The following is a 20,302-nucleotide window of genomic DNA, read 5'->3' on the forward strand; positions in this document are numbered from 1 at the left end:
TGGAAACCGGGCTTGGGGGCTATGGCCGCTTTTGGATGGTTCTACACCCTCAGGGATATCAGCTGAACAGGTACCCTTGGACGTGGCGGGAACCATCACGTCGCTGAGGGAGGCTCGGCTGGAGGACATATACGCTCGGATGTGCCGGTTCTCTTGAGTTTTCAAGCTGTTGCAAATGTCGATATTGAAAAGAATGCAGCAGACGCTATGACGAGCAATACTGACTGGCACAAGTACTTTCAACCAGGTACGTTCACTAATGTGACGTGTTCCCGCAACCTCGGGTCACTGACAGGTGCTTATCTCCGTCCAATAGCCATCTTCGGCACTTGGATCAGGCTGCGAGTCGCTTCGCTTCGGCTGAAATGCAACGAATTCGGTCGACGCTTCTCTAAATGGCGGCATCGTGTTCCAGCCAAAAGGCCGCCCCTACTTCTCACGACTGGGGGCATGGCTCTACAACTGTTTTTCCAGCTCGTCATGATAGTTTTCATTTGCGCCCTTTGGCACATATCGCAACGTAATAACGGCCTTGCCACTGTGCCAGACAATGACAACGCTTCCTTTGACTCGAAAGGCTTCCACCCAGCCTCCATTTGGAGCTCATCCATCGTCTGGGCCACAGTCCCGGCCTGGATTATCTCGGCATACTCCTCGTTGTGGTCGGCCATGCTCGAAGCTCTCAAGAAAGTCCAACCAATCCTGGAACTTGACAGGCCCAATGCGACACGGCATACGAGCGCTCTGGTATGGAAAACGTGGAAGCAAAGACTGTTGTCCATCGTTGGCCGAAAGCCGTCTCAACCACAAATGACGACCCCGAATCGCTCGACCGCCAAACGCACACTACTTCTGGACTATGGGGAATGGCCAGTACTGAATGGGTTTAAAGCCATCAAACAGGGCCACGTGCTCCTAGGCATAGGCATGCTTCTGCGCGTGGCCCTCTGGACAGCAAGCGGTCTCTCGGCTGCCATCTTTGCTGTCGCTCAAGTGCCCCGAGAGACAGATACAGGTCTATACAGTGACAAATTCTTTGATGAGTGGCTAGGATGGGACGAGGGCAGGGGATCCAACACTTCATCATCAATACCAGCCATGGAGATGGTGAGTGCCACAGTTTTGAGGGGGGGCCAGAACTATTCTTGGACGACAGCGACGCACTCTTTCTTGCCCTACTTCCCAATCGAGAAGAATGCATCTGGAAACTACACCTTTGACACGGAAGCGTACTGGGCGACGGTTGAGTGCAACGCCGAAACAGAAGAGGACCTAGTACGTGCCGGCGCCCTTGAGCTCGCTCTCGAGGAAGATGATGAGTACGACTCTGCTCAGCTTCGGATCAGGTTCAATTCAGGCGGCTGCAACATCTCCAAGTGGATGAACCTCTTCAACAGCACGCTAAAATACGGAAAGTCATGGTCGGTTGTCGACTGTGGCCTGGCTGCCGGTCGCATGAGGATCGGCATGCTTACTGGCACATACAACGCCTCTAAACGATTCCGCCTCTCAAACCTCACCGTCGTCACCTGTATGCCAACGATGTATCGGTCAAAAGCGACCCTCGAGGTTTTCCTGTCGAACGATCCCTTCATAGCCAAGGTGCTCAACTTTACGCAGCACGACAAGGAACAGTTCTGGCCGGGCTTTTCCCGAACCTGGATACAAGAGATTGACATGTACTCGGTGTTCGATCCAAAAGCCTACATTACCATGGACAGCTTCGCGCGTCTTGTCGTCGGCCACGCCTCTAACGAGCTAACCCTCGAGAATATTCCCGACGGTGAAACACTGCTCAGTTCGTTTCAGACTGTATTCCAGGCGTTTTTTGCCAACTTTGTCTCTCTGCAAGCCTACTATCCCGCAAAGAACGCCACCATCACAGGGAAGGTGTCACGGCTGCAGTTTCGCCTTTTCGTGGTCAAGTCACCAGCCTTTGCGGTCGTTGGCATCATTGCGACTGTCTTCTGCGTTACCCTGATTCTTCTGGTCCATCTACGCGAGAACCGGGCCAGCATGGAAAAGTTCCTTGACCTGATGCTCGGAAACGCTCTTCTGTTCCGCCGAAGTGATGGAGTCGAGCCTTTCTTGCAAACACTCGAAAACCGAGCCCTTCAGACGCAGCAGCCGCCGGAGACCGTTAACTTGGTCAAATTTGCGGAAAAACAGAAGGACATGGAGAGCTGGCCCACGTGGATGGACAGTACAACCGGAGATGTGTACGTCGAGGCACCACCAACTCCCCTCCCACGTCCTCCTGGTCTGCAAGCAAGTGGCAGTGGTAGTTCCCATGCACCGTTGACACCTGCTGCTGCACCGACAGCACAGAACACCTCGATCCCCATGCAGACTCTACCGCGTCAAAACTCAGGGGGGATATCATACACAAGCTAACCCTTGATGGAATGGGCATTTCTTTATTCTCATTTTAATGGGCTATGTGATAGGGACTGAGTAATTCCTTGGTATGAACATCACCGTTGGCTGAGCCACGTCTAATGTGACGGAGTACTTCAATGAAAGCGGGTAGTTTGTCAATCAGTGTCGAGATTTAATTAACGACAATGATCACTCTATACCCATTTCCGCGCAAGTATTCGAAACAAGCGCCCAGGCAAATATGAAGATGAAAGCAGCACTGTTCTCGTTTAAGAGTTATCGATGAGCGTTGGGGATGTTCGTCTGGTTACTCCGTAGGGTAGCATGGCCTGAGCCACGCTGTTGGCCAGGCTCCTCTTTCCGTACCCTGGTGCTAGGGATCGGCGCTCATTGCATGCATGGCGTATTGTAGAGAGGACACAAGGGTTCTTGGGCGGATCAGACAAAATACCACATTACATAATTCCCAGAGTGCCATCTTCGCCTTGAACCTCAGTTTTTCGACCAGCCAACGTAGGTGAGAGAATCCTCTGAACACAACCTCAGCGCAGTGTCAAGATTCAAGAAACATAGACATGACGGAACACAAGTCGGTCGCCATTGTTGGTGGTGCGTGAGTAATTCGTTGAATCAGGCCGTTTAAACTGACCGAAGGTAGCGGGCATCTTTGGCTTGTCCTTGGCCGTGGCCCTGAGCAAAAGAGGTGATGAATGGCAGCGAAGCAACTATCAAATCCCTGCTGACAGGCTAAAGGACATATCGTGACTTTATTTGATAGATATCAATACGACGAGTCTACGTACGCACCCGAGCACGATCCCGACGTCCAAGCTGCCTCGGTCGATCACAACAAAATTGTGCGTCTACTCGCCCTTCCAATCGACCTTCTTAGGCTAACCTGCACGCTGAAATAGTTCCGAGCTTCATATGGAACCAAGATCCATTACCAACGTCTTGCACTCGAGAGCCGTCGCGCGTGGGAAGCGATCAACGAGACCACACACAACGAGAGTCCATCTTCACCCCTCTTCAATGCATGTGGAATGCTTCGCGTTCAACCGACCGCCCAGCTCGGCGCCCTAGAACGCGAAACCTTAAGTAACATGGAGCGTGATGGAATCAGAGATACCCAGTTCGTCAAGAGTAGCCCTGAAGATTTGGAACGTGCTCGAGAGCGTGGTTGGGATCAAAAGCTCCTTACCTTCAACATCCCGGATACGTCGCCGCAGGAAACCTTTGAAGCAGTCTTGGACTCGCTTGCCGGTTTCATGCAATGTAGTCGAGCATGTGCCTACTTTTATCGAAGAGCCGTTACTCTGGGTGTCGCATTTCACTTTGGTCCAGAAAAGGGCGCCTTTGACGGTCTGGTCGAGGAGACTGCCGGCGAGTCTAGGAAGGCAATTGGACTGAAGACCAAGGACGGCATTTTCCATAAGAGTGACATTACAGTCATTGCGGGTACGGGTCTCTATAATCCTTCATGAACAAGCTGACTCTTGAACAGCGGGCTCATTTTCGACGCAACTGTTGCCAGAACTGTCGTACCACATCGAATCTTCGGCCGGCAGCGTCGTCACGTACAAAGTATCCCCGACCGATACAGAGCTATGGGAGAAATACTCGCCCGAAAAGTTCCCTGTCATCACGTGGAAATGTGCCCCTCGCGATAAGCAAGGAAAAGACACTGGGAGCGTTTACGTGTTTCCTCGGACGCCTGAGGGCCTGATCAAGATTGGATACCGCGGTATCAAGGTGAGAGTCAGCCAGAGTCGCTTCGTGCAGGTAACATCTAATAATTCACTCAGTTCACCAATTTCCAGCCAGCTCCTCCAGAGTGCGGCTTCACCCAGGATGGGAAATGGTCAGTTCCCTTGTCACCCAAAGAGTCTCGTCTTGTTCCAGAGCCTGCTAGAGAGGCCATTCAGAGGTTTGTATCCATTTTTCTGCCCGAGTTTGAACATCAAAACTTCTTCTCGACCAAACTCTGTTGGTACACGGACACTCTAGACAACTCCTTTCTGGTATGTTCGCCATTCACGCATCACCTTGCCCCGACTGAACAATAATAGATGGACTACGTCCCCACATATGCCGAAAACTCAGTCTTCGTCTGCACAGGTGGAAGTGGACATGGGGCCAAGTTCCTTCCTGTTCTTGGAGAGCATGCAGCCGACATTCTAGAGCATGGGGATGAAAGTACCTCGTACATGCGCCCCCATTGGCGATGGCGCGAAGACGCACGTAGGGGCAACGGGCTGGAGGAGGGTCCAAATGGGCCACGGAATGTTGGTAGAGGCTAGCTCAGTACAAGGTCTCTTCGGGCCGTCTGACTCCTTCATGGATCAAGTTCTGTCAAGACGATGTTTTTACTGCGGCCTTTTCTCCTTTCGATGAACATCCCAGTTACTCTCTGTAGACGAAGTGTCACACGCGAACGAGAAATAGCTAGGTGGATGTTATCCAGATACCACATGCCTTTTCTCGCTACGATGCGTGTCATCAGGGTTCTGCCTGTGGCGGGACGCTCCTTCAGTGGAATACCCGAGTGGGAGTCATGTCCGACGATCAAATCCCACGAGGCAAATCCACCGAAATAGATCACAGGGGCTTATTCCCGCTCGGCATCTCCGTAGTTTACGCCAGTCAAATGCGCTTATAATCAAGCATCAATCGACGTTGGTTCAGCGTACGACCCCTTCGACAGGGGTAACGGAAGTTCGGAACATGGACAAAGAGATGTACGTGTGGGGGAGCTTGCAAAGGGCCTTGAAATCGAGACATCTCGGGTGTGATTCGTCATCGGACAAATCGATTTGTTTTGCTAGAGATTGCGCAGGGATGTCGATGTGGATGACCTACCCTTATGGACACGGCTGATCGCCTCCCAAAGCGTGGGGGTGGTGTTGTTCTCTCCCTGCTCCTTACTAACAGCACGAGTGGGAATTAAGACAGAATCTTCGACTCTGTAGTACTCGTAACTGGGCGCGTGCCGTTTTATCCGGAGGTGAAGTGTTGGCCGTGGATTTGCCCCTGAAGCCGTCACTTGCCATGACAATTCGGTTGCACGCTGAGCTTCAGTGAGGGGTTGACGACATCTCTGTTGCCAGTGGCAAAACTATATAAGCTTGCCAAGGTCTTGGCTGAGTATAGTATCGAAACCAAGAGGCATCTTGAACAATCATCGTCTCATTCTCACGTACTCTCCCGTGTTAGTCCCAAGGCTGACGGTTCCCGCCATCTCGACATCATGGCGGAAAATCATATCAACGTTGAAAATGACAAAGCTAAAGACAGTTCAAAGGAACAGTCTGTTGATGTCCAAAAGACCAGTCCGCATGTTACGACCACAGGCGACCGGTCTGGCCCTGAAAACATCGTCGACAACAAGGATGTTGATGACACGACCGTCTTTTACAACCTCAACAAAGACAAAGTCGACCACATAACCCCAGAAGCAGAAAAAAGGCTAATACGCAGGAATTTCTGGTTCCTCCTAACTCAAACCTGGTGGATCGCTTTCCTCATCCACCTCGACAAGTCGACGCTCTCGCAGGCCAGCACCATGGGGATATTCGACGATGTCGACATGTCCAAGAAGCAGTACAATGACCTCTTTGTCCTGTTTTACACGGGATATCTCGTCGCTCTCTGGCCGGGGGCTTGGCTCTCGCAAAAGACTGGGCAGAAGCAGTTCATTGTGGGATCTTTGTTGCTGTGGGCGTTTTTGCTGGGGATGCATCCTTTGGTCAAGACTGGCAAGCAGATGATGGCACTGCGTTTCATTCTCGGCATGGTAGGCAACCCTCACCTCAACAAATCCATGGTTCGTGGGCTAACTTTATTTCCAAAGACCGAATCTCAAATCGTCCCGAGCACGACAGTCCTCCACCAAGCCTTCTTCCCTCCCAAGAAAAGCCCTTGGGTCCAGCTCCTATGGTGGGCATCAGGCAGTTTCGCCAACGTCCTCCTCACCATGGTAGCCTACAAGCTCATCCTAGAAGACAACGCGCACGCTCTTGTTGGTGGAATCTCCTCTTGGAAATGGCTTCACATCATTTGCGTCATCTTGACATTCATCGTCTGCGTGCCGCTCGCCGTCTTTCTGCCTAACTCGCCGATTGAGGCCAAGTGGCTTTCGACAGAGGAAAAGATTCACACGATTGCGGCGATTCGCGAGTCTCAGTCTGGCATTCGCAATTCGACATGGAAGTGGTCTCAAGTCCGAGAGGCGTTTACTGATTTCAAGAGTTGGTTATTCATGTATATTCCAAATCATCATCTTGCTTGTATACGCACTAATGAATGATTTACAGCATCCACATGTTTTTCAACGAGCTCCCAAACAACACATCTCAGCAACTTCCCCTCATCGTCGTCGGGTTCGGATTCACACCCGCTGAAAGTGCTCTCTTCAACATTGCAAAGCCTCTCATCGGGTCGTTCTTGGTCCTCGTCTCTGCCGCCATGCTATACGCGACAAGTCTTGGCACAGGCTACACTTGCGCAATCTCGTACATTCCATGCTTTGTTGGCGGTATCATTGAAGTCGGTGCTCTCTATCACATTGATGTCCTGTTTTGTACTGACTTAGATATAGCTCGCTGCACCGTGGTCAAACAAGGTTGCCTTGGTTGTTGGAACTCAAATTTCTACGTTCAAGCCGTCTTACCTGCTGGGCCTGTCTTGGGCTGGGACCACAACGACCGGCTACACCAAGAAGCTCACAGTTCTATCAACTTGTGTCGTTGCTGCATCCGTTGCCAACATGATTTCTCCAGAGTGAGTCAAGTTCTCAATCTACTATCGAGCCAGTTCTGATAGACTGTTGCAGGTTCTGGCAGCCACAGTACAAGCCTCAATACACCCTCCCATGGTCCTTCATGACCGCCTTCTGGTTCATTTCCCCTGGCATGTGTCTCATCATCCGCTGGTATCTCGTCCGCGAGAACAATCGCCGCCAGCAGATTCTCGAAGCCGACGACACTAGTTTTGAGGAACACGAGAAGCTCGACACGGGAGACCAGGTGATCGATATCAGCAACGAGGACTTGGACCAGACTGATCGGGAGAATCTCAAGTTCATTTATCCACTGTAGCTGAGCATGAAGTAGTGATTGGAGCTATGGCACGTTTCTATGGACAAAAAGGGGGCTTGGGGACTTGGGTTCTGGTGATCATTTTAGAATACCATGTTCCTCAGCACAGGCAAACTTATCCGTAGATCTCAATCCACTTTTTGAAACATATCTCAACCGAGCGTCGGGTCGATAAACAGCATGATAACCTGAATAGCTCTCGACCAACCCTACCTGATCCACAGAGTCTCTTCCCGTAGGCCACTCGTCTGTTGCGCCCCCAGGCCAGAAGCGACTTGGATCTCCACGCTCCACCGTCATTCGATGAAGATGCGGTGCCGTTCGTAGCCTCCACCGAATCATTGGGACACACGTCTGCCTCCAAAAGATAAGACGTAGCAAGGGCCCAATGAAGGTGAGTAGAAATAGAAAACCGCCAATGAGAACAACGACGAGAATAGACACACCTGAAGTTGTAATCTTCCCAGGTGACTCCATCAACGTGAGCCGGCAGGTCTCCAGTTGTTGCGCTGTTGCCTCAACTGCCCATACAGGGAGCTTTGACGACACATAGTTGCGCCAGTTTGACACTGCTCGCGTGGCAGATGTTAGCAGCACCATGCGACTTGCCAGTGCCAATCGTACAATTTCGGCATGTCCACTTATCTCCCTTGGAGCCAGCTGCGTCGATCCGAGAGAAAGGGTGCGGCTGGCATAGACAGACTCGCTGCTACCAGGGATGATGGCGAACAAGGGAACCCATGTGTTTATCCACATAAGCTCGAGAAAGCCCAGGTTTCCGTCTTCGTAAGATCTCGAGCTGTTGATATATTCGCCGACTCCGTCGTTGCCTCCTAGCGATATACAGCTCTCTCTTCCTCCCGGGCAGTAGGCGTAGCTGGTGTTGCACATGATGGGTACAATAGCTCGCTTGTATCGATATCGCCCGCCGACTTGAGTATTGTTTGTGGCAAACACAGGATCATCGCTCGTAGTCGGGCTTAGTATCAAGCGGACGTGGTAGAACAAGATGGTGAGATCGCCGTCATGGGCCAGGGTATTGTTGGGTTCCCACATGGAGATCTTAGAGAACCCGCTGAGGTTGAAGTGGGCAAACAAATCGTACCCATAGCAAAACCTCTCTTCGAGGTTAAACTCCTCAGTGACGTACTCATCTCCGCCAGTGCCGCTGCCGCTGCCGTATAGTAATCCATAAGTATTCGTCCCGTCTTCCTCTATTCGCAGGAACTTCCTGCGATACTCTGGTTTGTAGCAAGTAGTCAACACACCAAATTCGGCATCACGAGAGGAAGACTTGCTGCCAATCCCCACCTCGGACTGCTTCACCCAGTAGTTGACGTCGACTCGGAAAGAGTTGTTTCGGTCGCAGGCTGGAGCCCAGTCTGGACACTCTGAAGATATTGCCACGCGATCCTTGTCGTTTGAAAGACCAACTGCTGAAGCATTTGATCCGCTGTAGTTATATGCGTGCGTGTCGGCAAAGCGGAGCATATCCCAGGATAGTAATCCATCGTACTGGGACTGGGCCATCCAATTGCTATAGTTCAGAAGCGGACTGCAATTTTCGATCGAACCGGGAACTCCTTGCACAACGGGTATTCTCCGAGACAAGAGTAGAGGAAAGAATATTGGCACCACCGTAAGCACCAGTGCGCCGAATAGCCAAAGAATTGAAACACCTTTGGCTGGTTTGCACTTTGTAGATCCCAGACATCGGTATGCAGGCGTGCTGACCAGCGCCGCCTGGGGGTTCATAGTGTTTGCCATCGCGACTCTGACCTGATCGACGTCCCATGCACGATGATGCTCAGGGAGAAGCCAAAACAGGCTCATCGAGTAGGGTCTAAAAAGCCGAACTGCAACGGCTTGGTAAAGGAGGGTGATGAGAGCGACAGCAATGGCCCAGGTGCTGCTGCTTATGACGGTCGGCCATCCATAGCGAACTATGGCGTCCCATTTTCGCATCTGATCCTCCGTGTAGATGCCACTGCCCGTGCTGTTCATGGTTGGATTCTGTGCTCAGAAAAGTTGGGTTATTTGAGGTTGAGGGAATATTTGATAGGATGGGCGGTAGGGTGCGGTGTCGAGTCAAATTCTTTCTTGGCAGAGAAACGAATGCATCAATTATATGAGCTACTCCCTTCATCAGCCAAACAGGCAACTCAGCTGAAGCGGCAACTTCCTCAACCTCCGTCGTCAAATCAGCCTTGATACCACCCCATGACAGTGTAAAGCGAACCTATCCAAGGGACGCAAGGCAGAGACAGAGCGGCGTACAAACCTTAACTGGAGCAACCAATCTCTGATGAGGCCAATGGCCGTTACTAGTGTTAAAGTTGGGGCTTTGTTCAAACTCACGATTAAAGACGGAGAAACAAGAATCTGACAGCCGAACTAGCGTTCTGTCAAGGCGTTTCCGGTTTTCCGGTGACAGTTTATTTTTACCATAGGGCCTCTGACATGAGAATTCCATCACCAAGTCCTAAGTTAGATTGCTGATGTAGGTACAGTACGCAGTATGCAATGGCTCAGACTGGGCGGAGGACTTTTAGAGCGACTGGTTCCATCGTGACGTACCATATCACCCTCAGCTGGAACTTCCAAATTATTAAGGTACACAAATATCTCCCAAACAGTAGCCGTAGATATTTGCACATCGTAGTCGAAATACCTACTCTTTCAGTGATAAAGTGAGATTAGGCAGTGATCGAGTTGCTACAGATGGTAGAACTTAGCACAAGTCACATTTTTCTCAACTACTAATCAAATAGCTACCCGCAAAATCCTCATTCACGGGCGATACTTTTCTTATTGGGGTATTACGCATGCTGCTTTCTCTCATGGGAAGACAGTTTCTTCGAGTTCACTCAGCTCTGTTCAATGCGAAGTTCTTTTCCAACAAGAGCTGCCTGCGCCGTTCAAGATTCTTCCCCCTTGGTGAGGACTAGGCATGTTGAGCAAAGATTCTATTTGAATCCATTTTCTTCCCTATCTTCCTTTAGAGATGGCAATTCGAACATAACAAGATATTTCTGAGATATTTTAGTACTGCCAAGCTACTTCATCTGCCGCCGTACAATCCACACGAGATGCTTTCCATCCCTAGGGTAGGTAGGCATCTGAACAATGTAAGCGAGCGATTCACATGCAGCGTCTTATCGCTCATCACATCAATGTCTCACTTCAATGTGGGGATCTTGAATAGCAACTCGACTGTCTCTCCTAGGTACTAGTGTAGGATATGACAGGTCATGCATGAGTGGCTCAAGTAACTAGCGATGTGTCTGACTGGCTGTTGCATTACTGCTGACGTGGTGCTATACGTCTCGAAGTGCCTTTTCTCACTACACATGTTCTTCAATCCGTCATGGCTTGTATAGTTGGCAATGCCCTTGGGTGAGCGTCGATGGGCTTCGAGCTTCATTATCTATCCCATCTAGGATGAACACAACCCTTGGGCGTATTTCTGAGTTTACGGCCGCTGCAATTTGCGCCTCTCATATGATTGATCTGCATCATTCGCACAGTAGGTCTTACTTCTTGTCAGCTCTGAAAGCGGGGAAGTAGGGCCTAGAAGCTCGATACGGCTCTCCAAGACCTGCCACTAAACGCATACTACATATGTGGCAGCCGCAAAGCTCCCCGGTTGGCGACACATTTGAGACATGGCAAGACCGGCACGCGAATTACGACCGTTTCGTGAATGATGGCTGAGTCTGAGAGGGGTAACGCATTCTTCATGCTGAGGGGTTGCTTGTGATGCCCAGCGACGTTGGGAAATCGAGCTCTCAACGATGGAATTCTGTGAGCAAGAAAAGCATATAAACTTGCTCAAACTACCAGCAACTGGCAAGCTACTGCGAGCTCATCAGCCCATTCTTCTATACTCCCAATTATTCTACTTGTCCCACTACTTGAACTATGGCGCCTACTATCCCCTCCCCAACCCCCATCATTGGCATCCAAAACCCAGGCGGCAAGCCCAGCCAGCGTCTTCCCGTCGACGTCTTCCAGAGAGATCACCCCATTGCCTTTGCTCTGTATGTACAGGCTCTCGCTGCCTGGCAGGCCAACGGCAATGAGAAGTTTGACCAGGACAATGCCAATGGCACGAGCTATTTCCAAGTCGTCGGTAAGTGAGCGCAATGCTAGTTATACTCGCTAGGGGAAACTGATGCCCTGTAGGTGTACACGGCGTCCCCTATGTCTCATGGCAGCAGGACCCTACCGCCGAGACTGTAGCAAACATCGGGTACTGCACCCACCGAAGTGTCCTGTTCATCCCATGGCACCGACCATACCTGATGCTCTACGAGGTGAGAACCACATACTGATATTCTGTAAAGTATATTGACCCTGGAAGCAAATCATCCACTCGTATGCCGAGGAGATCGCAAACAAGGCGACTGGATATGCTGCCGAGGCGTACAAGAAGGCCCTCCAAGATGTTCGGCTACCGTAAGCCTTGCCCTTCTCGTACTTTGATATTTTACTAAATTGCTTAAAAGGTACTGGGACTGGGCCAGCGATCCTCACCTCCCCGCCGTCGTCATGTCCCCAACCATTACCCTCACCGTCCCCGGCGACTCTCCCAACTCCCAAAAGAAGCTCAATCTCGACCACAACCCCCTGTACTCGTATAAATTCACATCCAAGTTCGCCATCAATACAATCCAGAACGAGATGGGCTGGGAGAAGACTGACGCTTGGGCCGAGTCTAAGCGCTGTCCCGACGCCGATGGTCAGAGCAACCAGGAGATCGCCAACGTCCAAGTTGGAACCTTCCATATCTTCAAGAGTCAGACGTTCCAGTCTCTCACTGCTGTCAAGGACTTTGATCAGTTCACTTGTCAGGCTTGGAGGCCCAAGGAAGTGCCACATGCATACAACTCCGTTGAGGGTATGCACAACAACATCCACAACTACACCGGTACCAACGACACGGTCTTGTATGATGAAAACACCAAGCGTCTTGGAAGCATGACGGACGTCCAAGCCAGCTCTTTCGATCCTGTCTTCTGGCTGCATCACGTCAACTGTGATCGCCTCACTGCTCTCTGGCAGGCCCTGAACCCCAACTGCATCATCAACGAGTGGCCATCTTTGAACGACCGCTTCGTCGCCAAGGAGGGAACCAACGAAGGCGGGGCTTCCAACCTCGAGCCTTGGCATAAATCTTCTGCGCACACCATGGAAGACTACTATGTTGCCAATGACACCAAAGAACTCTCGAGTACTTTCCTCGGTGGTTACTACTACCCTGAAACTCCTCTTGAGTACTTCCGGGATCCGGAGCAGATGAAGAAGTACACCACGAGGAAGATTTATGAGCTGTATGCACCACCCAACCTGCGCCCTCCTCCTCTTCGTGAGGGTAAGGGATTCAAGGGAATCCAGCCTCCCGCGGAAGCCAACCCCGGAGAAACCACCCGTCAGTGGCAAGTCTTCCTGCGCGTCAAGAACTTTGCCCTCACAGGCACCTGGGCCATTCACGTCTTCCTGGGCCAACTGCCCGATGCGACCGAGGATTGGTTCCTCTCCGAGAACCGTGTCGGAACCGTCACCATGCTGTCCAACCGCTCGAAGCAGCACTGCGCTAATTGCGTGAAGCAAGATGCGAGCGGTATTCTTGTCACAGGCACTGTGTCGCTGAATGAGGCATTGGAGAAACGAGGTATCGATGTTGAGGACAAGGACGCCGTGATTGCATACTTGAAGAAGGAGTTGTCGTGGAGAGCTGTCAAGGTAAGACTCCCGCAAATCGAACTTACAATTACCCTAACCCATGTGCTAGGACACCGTTAACGTGCCACTGACCCATGATCTGTCGCTCACCGTGGGAGTCTCGGCTCAGGATGTCTCGATCCCTCATTCACCTGGTCAGATGCCCCAGTGGGGAGAATCTCACGTCTACCCTGAGATTACGGCGGGCAAGGATTGCGGTTTGAGCGAAGGTAACCGGTCCAAGCTTCATGTTTAATTATTTCCTTTGTCTGGGCGTGGAAGCGGGCTTGTCGATCACTTGACAAAGTCGGAGTTATGAAGTCACCGATAATCTCAGGTGCCATCTATTTCCGATAGAATCGGCCAATCAAGTATGATAAGACGATAATATTGTGCGACTGCAAGTATCCACATAGTACAGGGTCTCTTTGTAGTATCGAGCCCGAAGTAAAGAGGGGTATCACGAACAAGGATCAACAAGCAAGCGGGGATATCTCTGCCAAGAGCGATTGTCTCATTGTCAAGATACGTTGCGACACAGGAAATCGTCCTGTAACGGAGCAAACAGCTAAAAAAGACGAGAACTTTTGTCACGAGAGCGGGCGCCTGTTGGCTTGGCTGCAGGTCCCCGACGCAACATAGCACGGGGGACTTTTTGCCAGACCGTCCAAAACGGCAGGTCAAACATCCCGGTCCGGTTTCACCTCTAAGCCGCTGCGGGAAGGCGAAGGCAAACAGTGATCGTCGCGTTATCGTGGGTGAACAAGGTTAAGGTTATTCGAGATTAACGTGGTACGACGTCGTGGAAATATTAAAGCCGAGGGGTGCATCTGAGCAAATCTTCTTTTTTTCTCAAGGTTCCTCGTGTGACCTCCTCTTCGTCTCTCATTCTAAAGATGGCAGGGAAAAGCGCATTGGTGGCCTTGCTGGCTTTTGTCTCTTTTGGCTCAGCGGCCATTGACCCCCCTCGCAAGCCTTATCAGCCTGTTGGCGGTGGTGATCGTATCCTCACATTCAACGAGACCAGCCCCAGTGCCAAGATTAGACCGTCGACTCTGAGCGTCGAGTGGCCTTCAGCCGGCAGCGATGGCAACTACATCGTCACCAACAGCGCCGGTGATCTTGTTCTAGAAGACATTGTCACTGGCAAGAGCAGCAAGTTTGTCTCTGCGGACAAGCTACCTGAGGATCTCCATGAGAGTTGGATCAGCAGCGATGCTACCAAGCTACTCATCGCTTCCAACTACACCAAGCAGTACCGCTATTCGTACTTTGCCGACTACTTCATCCTCGACGTCAAGTCCGGCAAGACAACGCCTCTAGTCGAAGACCAAGTTGGCGACATCCAGTACGCAGAGTTTTCTCCCACAGGAGACAGCGTGGCTTTTGTCCGCGGCAACAACCTCTTCATCCGTGACGCAGATGGAAAAGTCAGCCAGATCACCAATGATGGCGGTCCCGACATGTTCCACGGCGTTCCGGACTGGGTCTACGAGGAAGAAATCTTCGGAGGCCGTTCTACTTTCTGGTTCTCTCCCGATGCCAAGTTCCTGGCTTTCCTGAGTTTCAATGAGACTGGCGTCGGTACTTTCACCATCCCTTACTACATGGACGGAGAAAAGCTTGCGCCCGAGTACCCACGTGAGCTGGATCTGAGATATCCCAAGGTCGGATCCAAGAACCCTACCGTGGAGCTCAACATCCTCGACCTCTCCTCAGGCGACTACAAGCCTGTTCCCGTCGATGCCTTTGAGCCTGAAGAGCTCATCATCGGTGAAGTCGCCTGGGTCACTGATGACCACAGCGCTGTCATCTACCGGGCATTCAACCGTGTTCAGGACAAGGATGCCCATGTCGTTGTTGATCCCACCACTTTGAAATCCAAGCAAGTTCGTGAGCGGGACGGTAGCGACGGATGGCTCGAGCACACTCTTTCCATCTCCTACGTCGGCCCTCTCAGTGCTTCAGGCAAGGACACCTACTACGTGGATGTTTCTGACGAGGATGGCTGGAACCACATCTACCTCTACCCTGTCAAAGGTGGAGAAGCCATCCAACTGACATCCGGAGAGTGGGAAGTGACAAACATCTTGAACATCGACACCGCCAGGAGCTTGATCTACTTCCAAGCTGCGAAGCGTCACTCTACCGAGCGCCATGTCTACAAAGTCTCATGGAATACCAAGAAGATTACACCCCTCGTGGATGAGACTGTTCCTGCTTATTGGTCGGCGTCTTTTTCGTCCAAGGGCGGCTACTATATCCTCACCTACCAGGGTCCCGATGTTCCCTACCAGGAACTTTACTCTTCCAACTCCACGGCCAAGTCGATTCGTGTCTTGGAAGACAACAAGCAGTTCTACAAGAACATCTCACAGTACAACCTCCCCAACATCACCTACTTTGAGCTTGAGCATCCCGATGGCTACAAGATGAACGTGAGGCAACAGCTGCCCGTCAACTTTGATCCATCCAAGCAATATCCTGTTCTTTTCACCCCATACGGAGGTCCCAACTCGCAGCAGGTAGCCAAGTCTTTCCAGGCCTACAACTGGAGAGCATACATCTCCTCCGACCCTGAGCTCCAGTACATCACCTACACAGTCGACAACCGCGGAACCGCCCAGCGCGGCCGCAAGTACCGCTCCCTCGTAACCGCTCAACTCGGAAAGCTAGAGCCCCTGGATCAAATCTGGGCCGCAGAGGAGTTGATCAAGAAATTTGACTACATCAACCCCGACAAGGTCGGAATGTGGGGATGGTCCTATGGCGGATACCTCACCGCAAAGACCATCGAAGTCAACTCCGGAGTCTTCACATTCGGCCTGATCACAGCTCCAGTATCTGACTGGCGCTTCTACGACTCCATGTACACGGAGCGATACATGAAGACCCTCGACGCCAACCGCGACGGCTACCTCGAGACAGCCGTGCACAAGGTCGACGGCTTCAAGAACATTGCAGGCGGCTTCAGTGTTCTTCACGGCACGGGAGACGACAACGTGCACTACCAGCACGCGGCTGCGTTGATCGATCTTCTTGTTGGCGAGGGGGTGTCGCCCGAGAAGATGAAGATGTTTGCGTTTACTGATAGTGATCACAGCATCGTGTATAATGGTGCTAGTGTTTATATCTACAAGTATCTTACTGCGAGGTTGTATGATGAGGTTAAGAGGGAGCCAAAGAACAAGTTGCTGGCTCATCAGTGGACCAAGAGGCGGATTGATGGTGTGTCGAGAGCCTAATCTGTGGAAGCTATTGACAGGTTTGCATGTATCATACGATAGACTATGAAGTGAGCTGATAGAAGTAACTTGAATTTGATAACCCAAACGTTGTCAAGGTTGAGAGTGAAAATGCAATTGCTAAGTTTAAATGAGTGATCATCTTCCATTTGGAGTAAGCAGTAGAACAATTGGGTGACCATAGACAGCCTCACTACAGCTTTGAAGACTTGCTGACCCAATCAGGAGACCTCTTTTGCAGGAATGCCCCGATGCCCTCCTTAGCATCCTCACTCTTCGCATGCAAAGCCATGACCCTTCCTGCCCAACGAGCCGCAGCTTCGAAGCCATCGCCACCTTCTTCGCCGTCGGATGCTCCCATGCCAAGTTGCGTCCAATATGCCCATTTTCCAACCGCTTGCTGCTGAGCAGACATGGCTGCTAGTTGATTAATGACTGTTGAAACACGGCTTTCAAACGCCGCGCTGCTAGCCTCACTCGATTGATCTTTTTCTGAGACTTGAGCAATGTCAACTGCCCCTGGGATATCCGATGCCTTGACAGGCTGTGCTGTTGCCAACAGTCGATATGTCGCTCCAGGAGGTAAACGGCGCGAGACGGCTGTCGATGGACTGGTGCAAGGCAGCCCAATCTTTGCTCCCGGTAAAGCAAACTTTGTATCCGCCAACGCGATAGGAAAGTCTGTTGCCATGGCCAATTGAAAGCCTGCAGCCGTGGCGAGGCCTTGAATTGGACAAACGATCAAGATCGGACTCCGTCTGATCAATGTCATGACTTCTGCGCAGAGGCTGAAGAGGAGTTTGACCTCATCATGGGAAAGGTTCGAAAGTTCCTTCAGATCATGTCCGGATGAAAATACCGGCCCCTCGCTGCGTAGCACCAGCACATCAGGAAGTCCAGCTCTCTCCCTCTTCCATTCAGAAGAATTGACCAGCCAACCGTACTTCTTCCACTGCTCGCTCGTTGTGTCGTCTCGACGCACAGCCTTCTCCAAGTCTTCCAAGATCCGGGTTTGAAAAGGCGGCAAGATGCGAAGCTGTCCACTCACGGGGGATGTGAGAGCCTCGGTGAGCTGTCTCTTAAGATCCTGCAGGACGCCAAGACTCAGAGCGTTACGTCTCGCTGGGTTGGAGAGCCGGATGTAGGCGACATTAGGTGGGAGCTTGGGGAAAGGCATCGTTTTCTCTAACACCCAAGTTGGTTCGAGATTCTTCAAGTCTCTGCAAAAGTGAACATGGATGGAAGATGGTATTAGCCCTGGTCGAGTGGCCCTGGGTGGTTGTCAACCTTAACCCCGCATTCTCGGCTATCCTATCCGCCACCCGGCAACGCCTCGGTCAACAATCAGCGAATGAGACACAACCAGGGCAAGCCAAAGAGTGCAACTGAACATTACCTAGGGATGAAACGAGATACTAATTTCCATCCTTTAATCATACAAGTAAAACAGTTTCGATATCCTTGGCAATAGCATCAAAATCTCCCTCATGCCACTCCGCAAACATTGCGCCGTGGACGTAAGCTCCCCCAAGAAGGGCATATCTCCCACCTCCTTGCGGCCGTAGCACGAATGGCGCGTCTGCTCCGACCAAGTTCCAAACCTCATCACCTTCTCTTGTCGACTTCGGGCCGACACCAAGTTGTCCCTCGTTTGTTGCAAATAGGTGTTTCCCTGAGACGTTCCGTGCTGCCTCTGCCCAGAACTCAAGAGCCTCGGCTGACTCTCCGCGCTCCCAATCTTTCAGAGCCCGTTGCGCCATAGCCAGTCCTTCTTGACTAAATCTCCCTTCTGCCCAAGCAGCATCGAGTTCCGGCAAAATCGCACTCATCTCCTCGGGAAACGGTTCTTTCTGGGCAGCATCGCCGAGCTGGCCTGTCAGAAACATCTGAGTTCGGTAAGTAGCGCTTATTGACGACCTGAGCAAATCCCAGTTCGGAGGATTCCCAAATCGACGACGCCATATGCGGACAATTCCCGCTTCTGATGAAACGGGACTAGAGAAGCTTCCAGCAATGACCATTTCCTGTTTCAGACCCTTGAAAATAGGTCAATTGTGCTTTTTGATGGTGGGAACTGTTCGCCAAAGAGGTCGAATACCAAAGTCCTCCAGAAAACCTCCAACCGAGACTGGACAGTTACTGTTCCCCGCTCCTCAATAATAATTTGGTTATAGAATTCCTTGTTCGGAATGAAACTTTTGATCTCAAGGAACGACCTCAGAGTAGGTGTCAGGGGCGGTATCCACACCCTTGAATACTCTGGAAGAGCTTGAGCAAGGTTTAGAAATGAACCCGTACCATCTTCCTCGTCTGGGCAGGACAGGCCATTGAGCTCGTACACCGCGCAGGCCGTCCCGATGCGCAATCCTCGTACCTCGAGAACGTCACCAGAACGAAACTTGAAGTGCGTTTTTCCAGGACATTTCTCGGCAGACCATAAGCTCAATACTGGAAGAGGTCCTGACGACCCTAGACCGTCGCCGCTGAAGTCCGGGACCCAAGATTGGAGCCCGGTAGTCTCTGTTCGTTGAGGGTTCTCTTTCACAGCAAGATTGTTCAGACTATTGCTCGACTGGAGAAGAAACCTCATTGTATCTCAGAAAACCTCTGCAGGGGACCGACCATAGTCCGGACGCAGCGTTCCAGGCTGGCCCAGCTCCTCGGCCAGACCAAGGAAGGCATACACCTTGTCTCTCGGATCGGTCGCTTTCATGTTCTGGAACATGCGCAAAACCTTTCTCAAGCCATGTTGGTCGTCCCTCCAAGTCACTTGGAGTGGGTTAGTAGAGCTGCTGTGAAACCCAAAAACTATTCGCCTAATTGCAAAAAGATATCCCAGCATCCAGTCGTTCGGCTGGTCGTCTGGGTTCGGCTGGTAAAGAGATGCGCCCGGGCCTTGTGCCTTCATAGCCACCGCATCCTCGGTGTAGATGTTCGAGTGTCCCTGAAGCGCTTGAGCAAATTCCCTCATGGAACTCAAGCATCTCCCTTGACTCAGCAAGCTCACGGCATGGTATAAATGCTCAAAAGGGAAAGTTGTTAGCCCACAACAAAAGGACACCTCTTGAGGGAGCGCGGCTTCTTGTACAACCCACGAGCGCGTAAACCAGGTGCGACTCAAGAAAGCATAGAGAGCAATCCATTCCGACGGCCCAATCGGCTCTATGCCTAGCTCTTGATAAGACCCAGGCTGCAACATATCCAAGAACGCGACTTTCGGAAACTTCTCAGCGCCGATATTCATCATTTTCGCCATGGTGTTCAAGACGGTTTGAGAAAACTGATCATCGCCACCAACCCAGACTGAACATAGCCGTGATCGCTTATATATCCGCCTCATGAGCATTACCTGGGAGCTTTTTTCTTCGTCGTCCAACTGGTTGATGCAAATCTGGTCGATCCAGATGCAAGATATCGGGGAAACCTCCTCCGTTATGTTTGAGCCCCCCACCCCAACCAGTGTGGAACAATACCGACGACCTGTCTCAGACGCTCGCAGGCGTAAGCTCAGAAAGGCTGCGTATAGGTTTGCAGTAACTGAAACTAGCTTCCCATCGCAAATGATTTCAAAGAACGGCGAAGCCCAGGCGTTGTCTGACGAGACTTCGCTTGCATCGGAGTAGACGGCGACTGGGCAGTTCCAGGTATAGGAGAGTGTATCGTAAACAGGGCTGTTGTTCAAGTCCCTAATGACTAGAGAGCAGCGAAGAGGAGCATAGAAGTCGAGCTCATTTTCAAACTGCTCCGTATGCAATTGAAGCAACCGGATTGACGTCGGTGTTGGCAAGCGATTGTATGTCAATGAGTGACGCTCGCGGATCGCATAGTCCTCAGGCGGCCTGATCAAGGGAATCGTTG

The 20,302-nt window shown here is 51.4% G+C and overlaps 8 protein-coding genes across 8 annotated transcripts; 5 read left to right on the plus strand and 3 right to left on the minus strand.

Annotated features, from left to right (window-relative positions):
- Window positions 1–186: 186 nt before the first annotated feature.
- On the plus strand, window positions 187–2,394 carry NCS57_00675900 (uncharacterized protein; the record flags this gene model as incomplete). Its single annotated transcript, XM_053056638.1, has 2 exons — window positions 187–247; window positions 317–2,394. The coding sequence occupies exons 1-2, from the start codon at window positions 208–210 to the stop codon at window positions 2,392–2,394; spliced, it is 2,118 nt and encodes a 705-aa protein (XP_052912833.1). The 5' UTR covers window positions 187–207.
- A 560-nt stretch (window positions 2,395–2,954) lies between these two features.
- NCS57_00676000 (DAO domain-containing protein) lies at window positions 2,955–4,679 on the plus strand (the record flags this gene model as incomplete). Its single annotated transcript, XM_053056639.1, has 7 exons — window positions 2,955–2,988; window positions 3,038–3,082; window positions 3,133–3,236; window positions 3,294–3,837; window positions 3,884–4,131; window positions 4,185–4,400; window positions 4,449–4,679. 7 exons carry the CDS (start codon window positions 2,955–2,957, stop codon window positions 4,677–4,679), a joined length of 1,422 nt encoding a protein of 473 aa, XP_052912834.1.
- A 947-nt stretch (window positions 4,680–5,626) lies between these two features.
- Window positions 5,627–7,475, plus strand: NCS57_00676100 (uncharacterized protein; the record flags this gene model as incomplete). Its single annotated transcript, XM_053056640.1, has 5 exons — window positions 5,627–6,172; window positions 6,230–6,639; window positions 6,693–6,924; window positions 6,977–7,158; window positions 7,211–7,475. The coding sequence occupies 5 exons, from the start codon at window positions 5,627–5,629 to the stop codon at window positions 7,473–7,475; spliced, it is 1,635 nt and encodes a 544-aa protein (XP_052912835.1).
- Window positions 7,476–7,951: 476 nt separating this feature from the next.
- Window positions 7,952–9,479, minus strand: NCS57_00676200 (uncharacterized protein; the record flags this gene model as incomplete). Its single annotated transcript, XM_053056641.1, has 2 exons — window positions 7,952–8,044; window positions 8,100–9,479. The coding sequence occupies 2 exons, from the start codon at window positions 9,477–9,479 to the stop codon at window positions 7,952–7,954; spliced, it is 1,473 nt and encodes a 490-aa protein (XP_052912836.1).
- A 1,917-nt stretch (window positions 9,480–11,396) lies between these two features.
- On the plus strand, window positions 11,397–13,455 carry NCS57_00676300 (Tyrosinase; the record flags this gene model as incomplete). The annotated part of the gene is made up of 5 exons (XM_053056642.1): window positions 11,397–11,607; window positions 11,661–11,791; window positions 11,839–11,933; window positions 11,984–13,220; window positions 13,270–13,455. 5 exons carry the CDS (start codon window positions 11,397–11,399, stop codon window positions 13,453–13,455), a joined length of 1,860 nt encoding a protein of 619 aa, XP_052912837.1.
- Window positions 13,456–14,095: 640 nt separating this feature from the next.
- On the plus strand, window positions 14,096–16,444 carry NCS57_00676400 (putative dipeptidyl-aminopeptidase B; the record flags this gene model as incomplete). The annotated part of the gene is made up of 1 exon (XM_053056643.1): window positions 14,096–16,444. One exon carries the CDS (start codon window positions 14,096–14,098, stop codon window positions 16,442–16,444), a length of 2,349 nt encoding a protein of 782 aa, XP_052912838.1.
- Window positions 16,445–16,637: 193 nt separating this feature from the next.
- On the minus strand, window positions 16,638–17,621 carry NCS57_00676500 (uncharacterized protein; the record flags this gene model as incomplete). The annotated part of the gene is made up of 1 exon (XM_053056644.1): window positions 16,638–17,621. The coding sequence occupies one exon, from the start codon at window positions 17,619–17,621 to the stop codon at window positions 16,638–16,640; it is 984 nt and encodes a 327-aa protein (XP_052912839.1).
- Window positions 17,622–17,877: 256 nt separating this feature from the next.
- Window positions 17,878–18,330, minus strand: NCS57_00676600 (uncharacterized protein; the record flags this gene model as incomplete). The annotated part of the gene is made up of 1 exon (XM_053056645.1): window positions 17,878–18,330. The coding sequence occupies one exon, from the start codon at window positions 18,328–18,330 to the stop codon at window positions 17,878–17,880; it is 453 nt and encodes a 150-aa protein (XP_052912840.1).
- Between the last annotated feature and the right edge of the window lie 1,972 nt (window positions 18,331–20,302).

This window comes from Fusarium keratoplasticum, chromosome 5 (genome assembly GCF_025433545.1).
Source record: "Fusarium keratoplasticum isolate Fu6.1 chromosome 5, whole genome shotgun sequence".
Taxonomy (NCBI): Eukaryota; Fungi; Ascomycota; class Sordariomycetes; order Hypocreales; family Nectriaceae; genus Fusarium; species Fusarium keratoplasticum.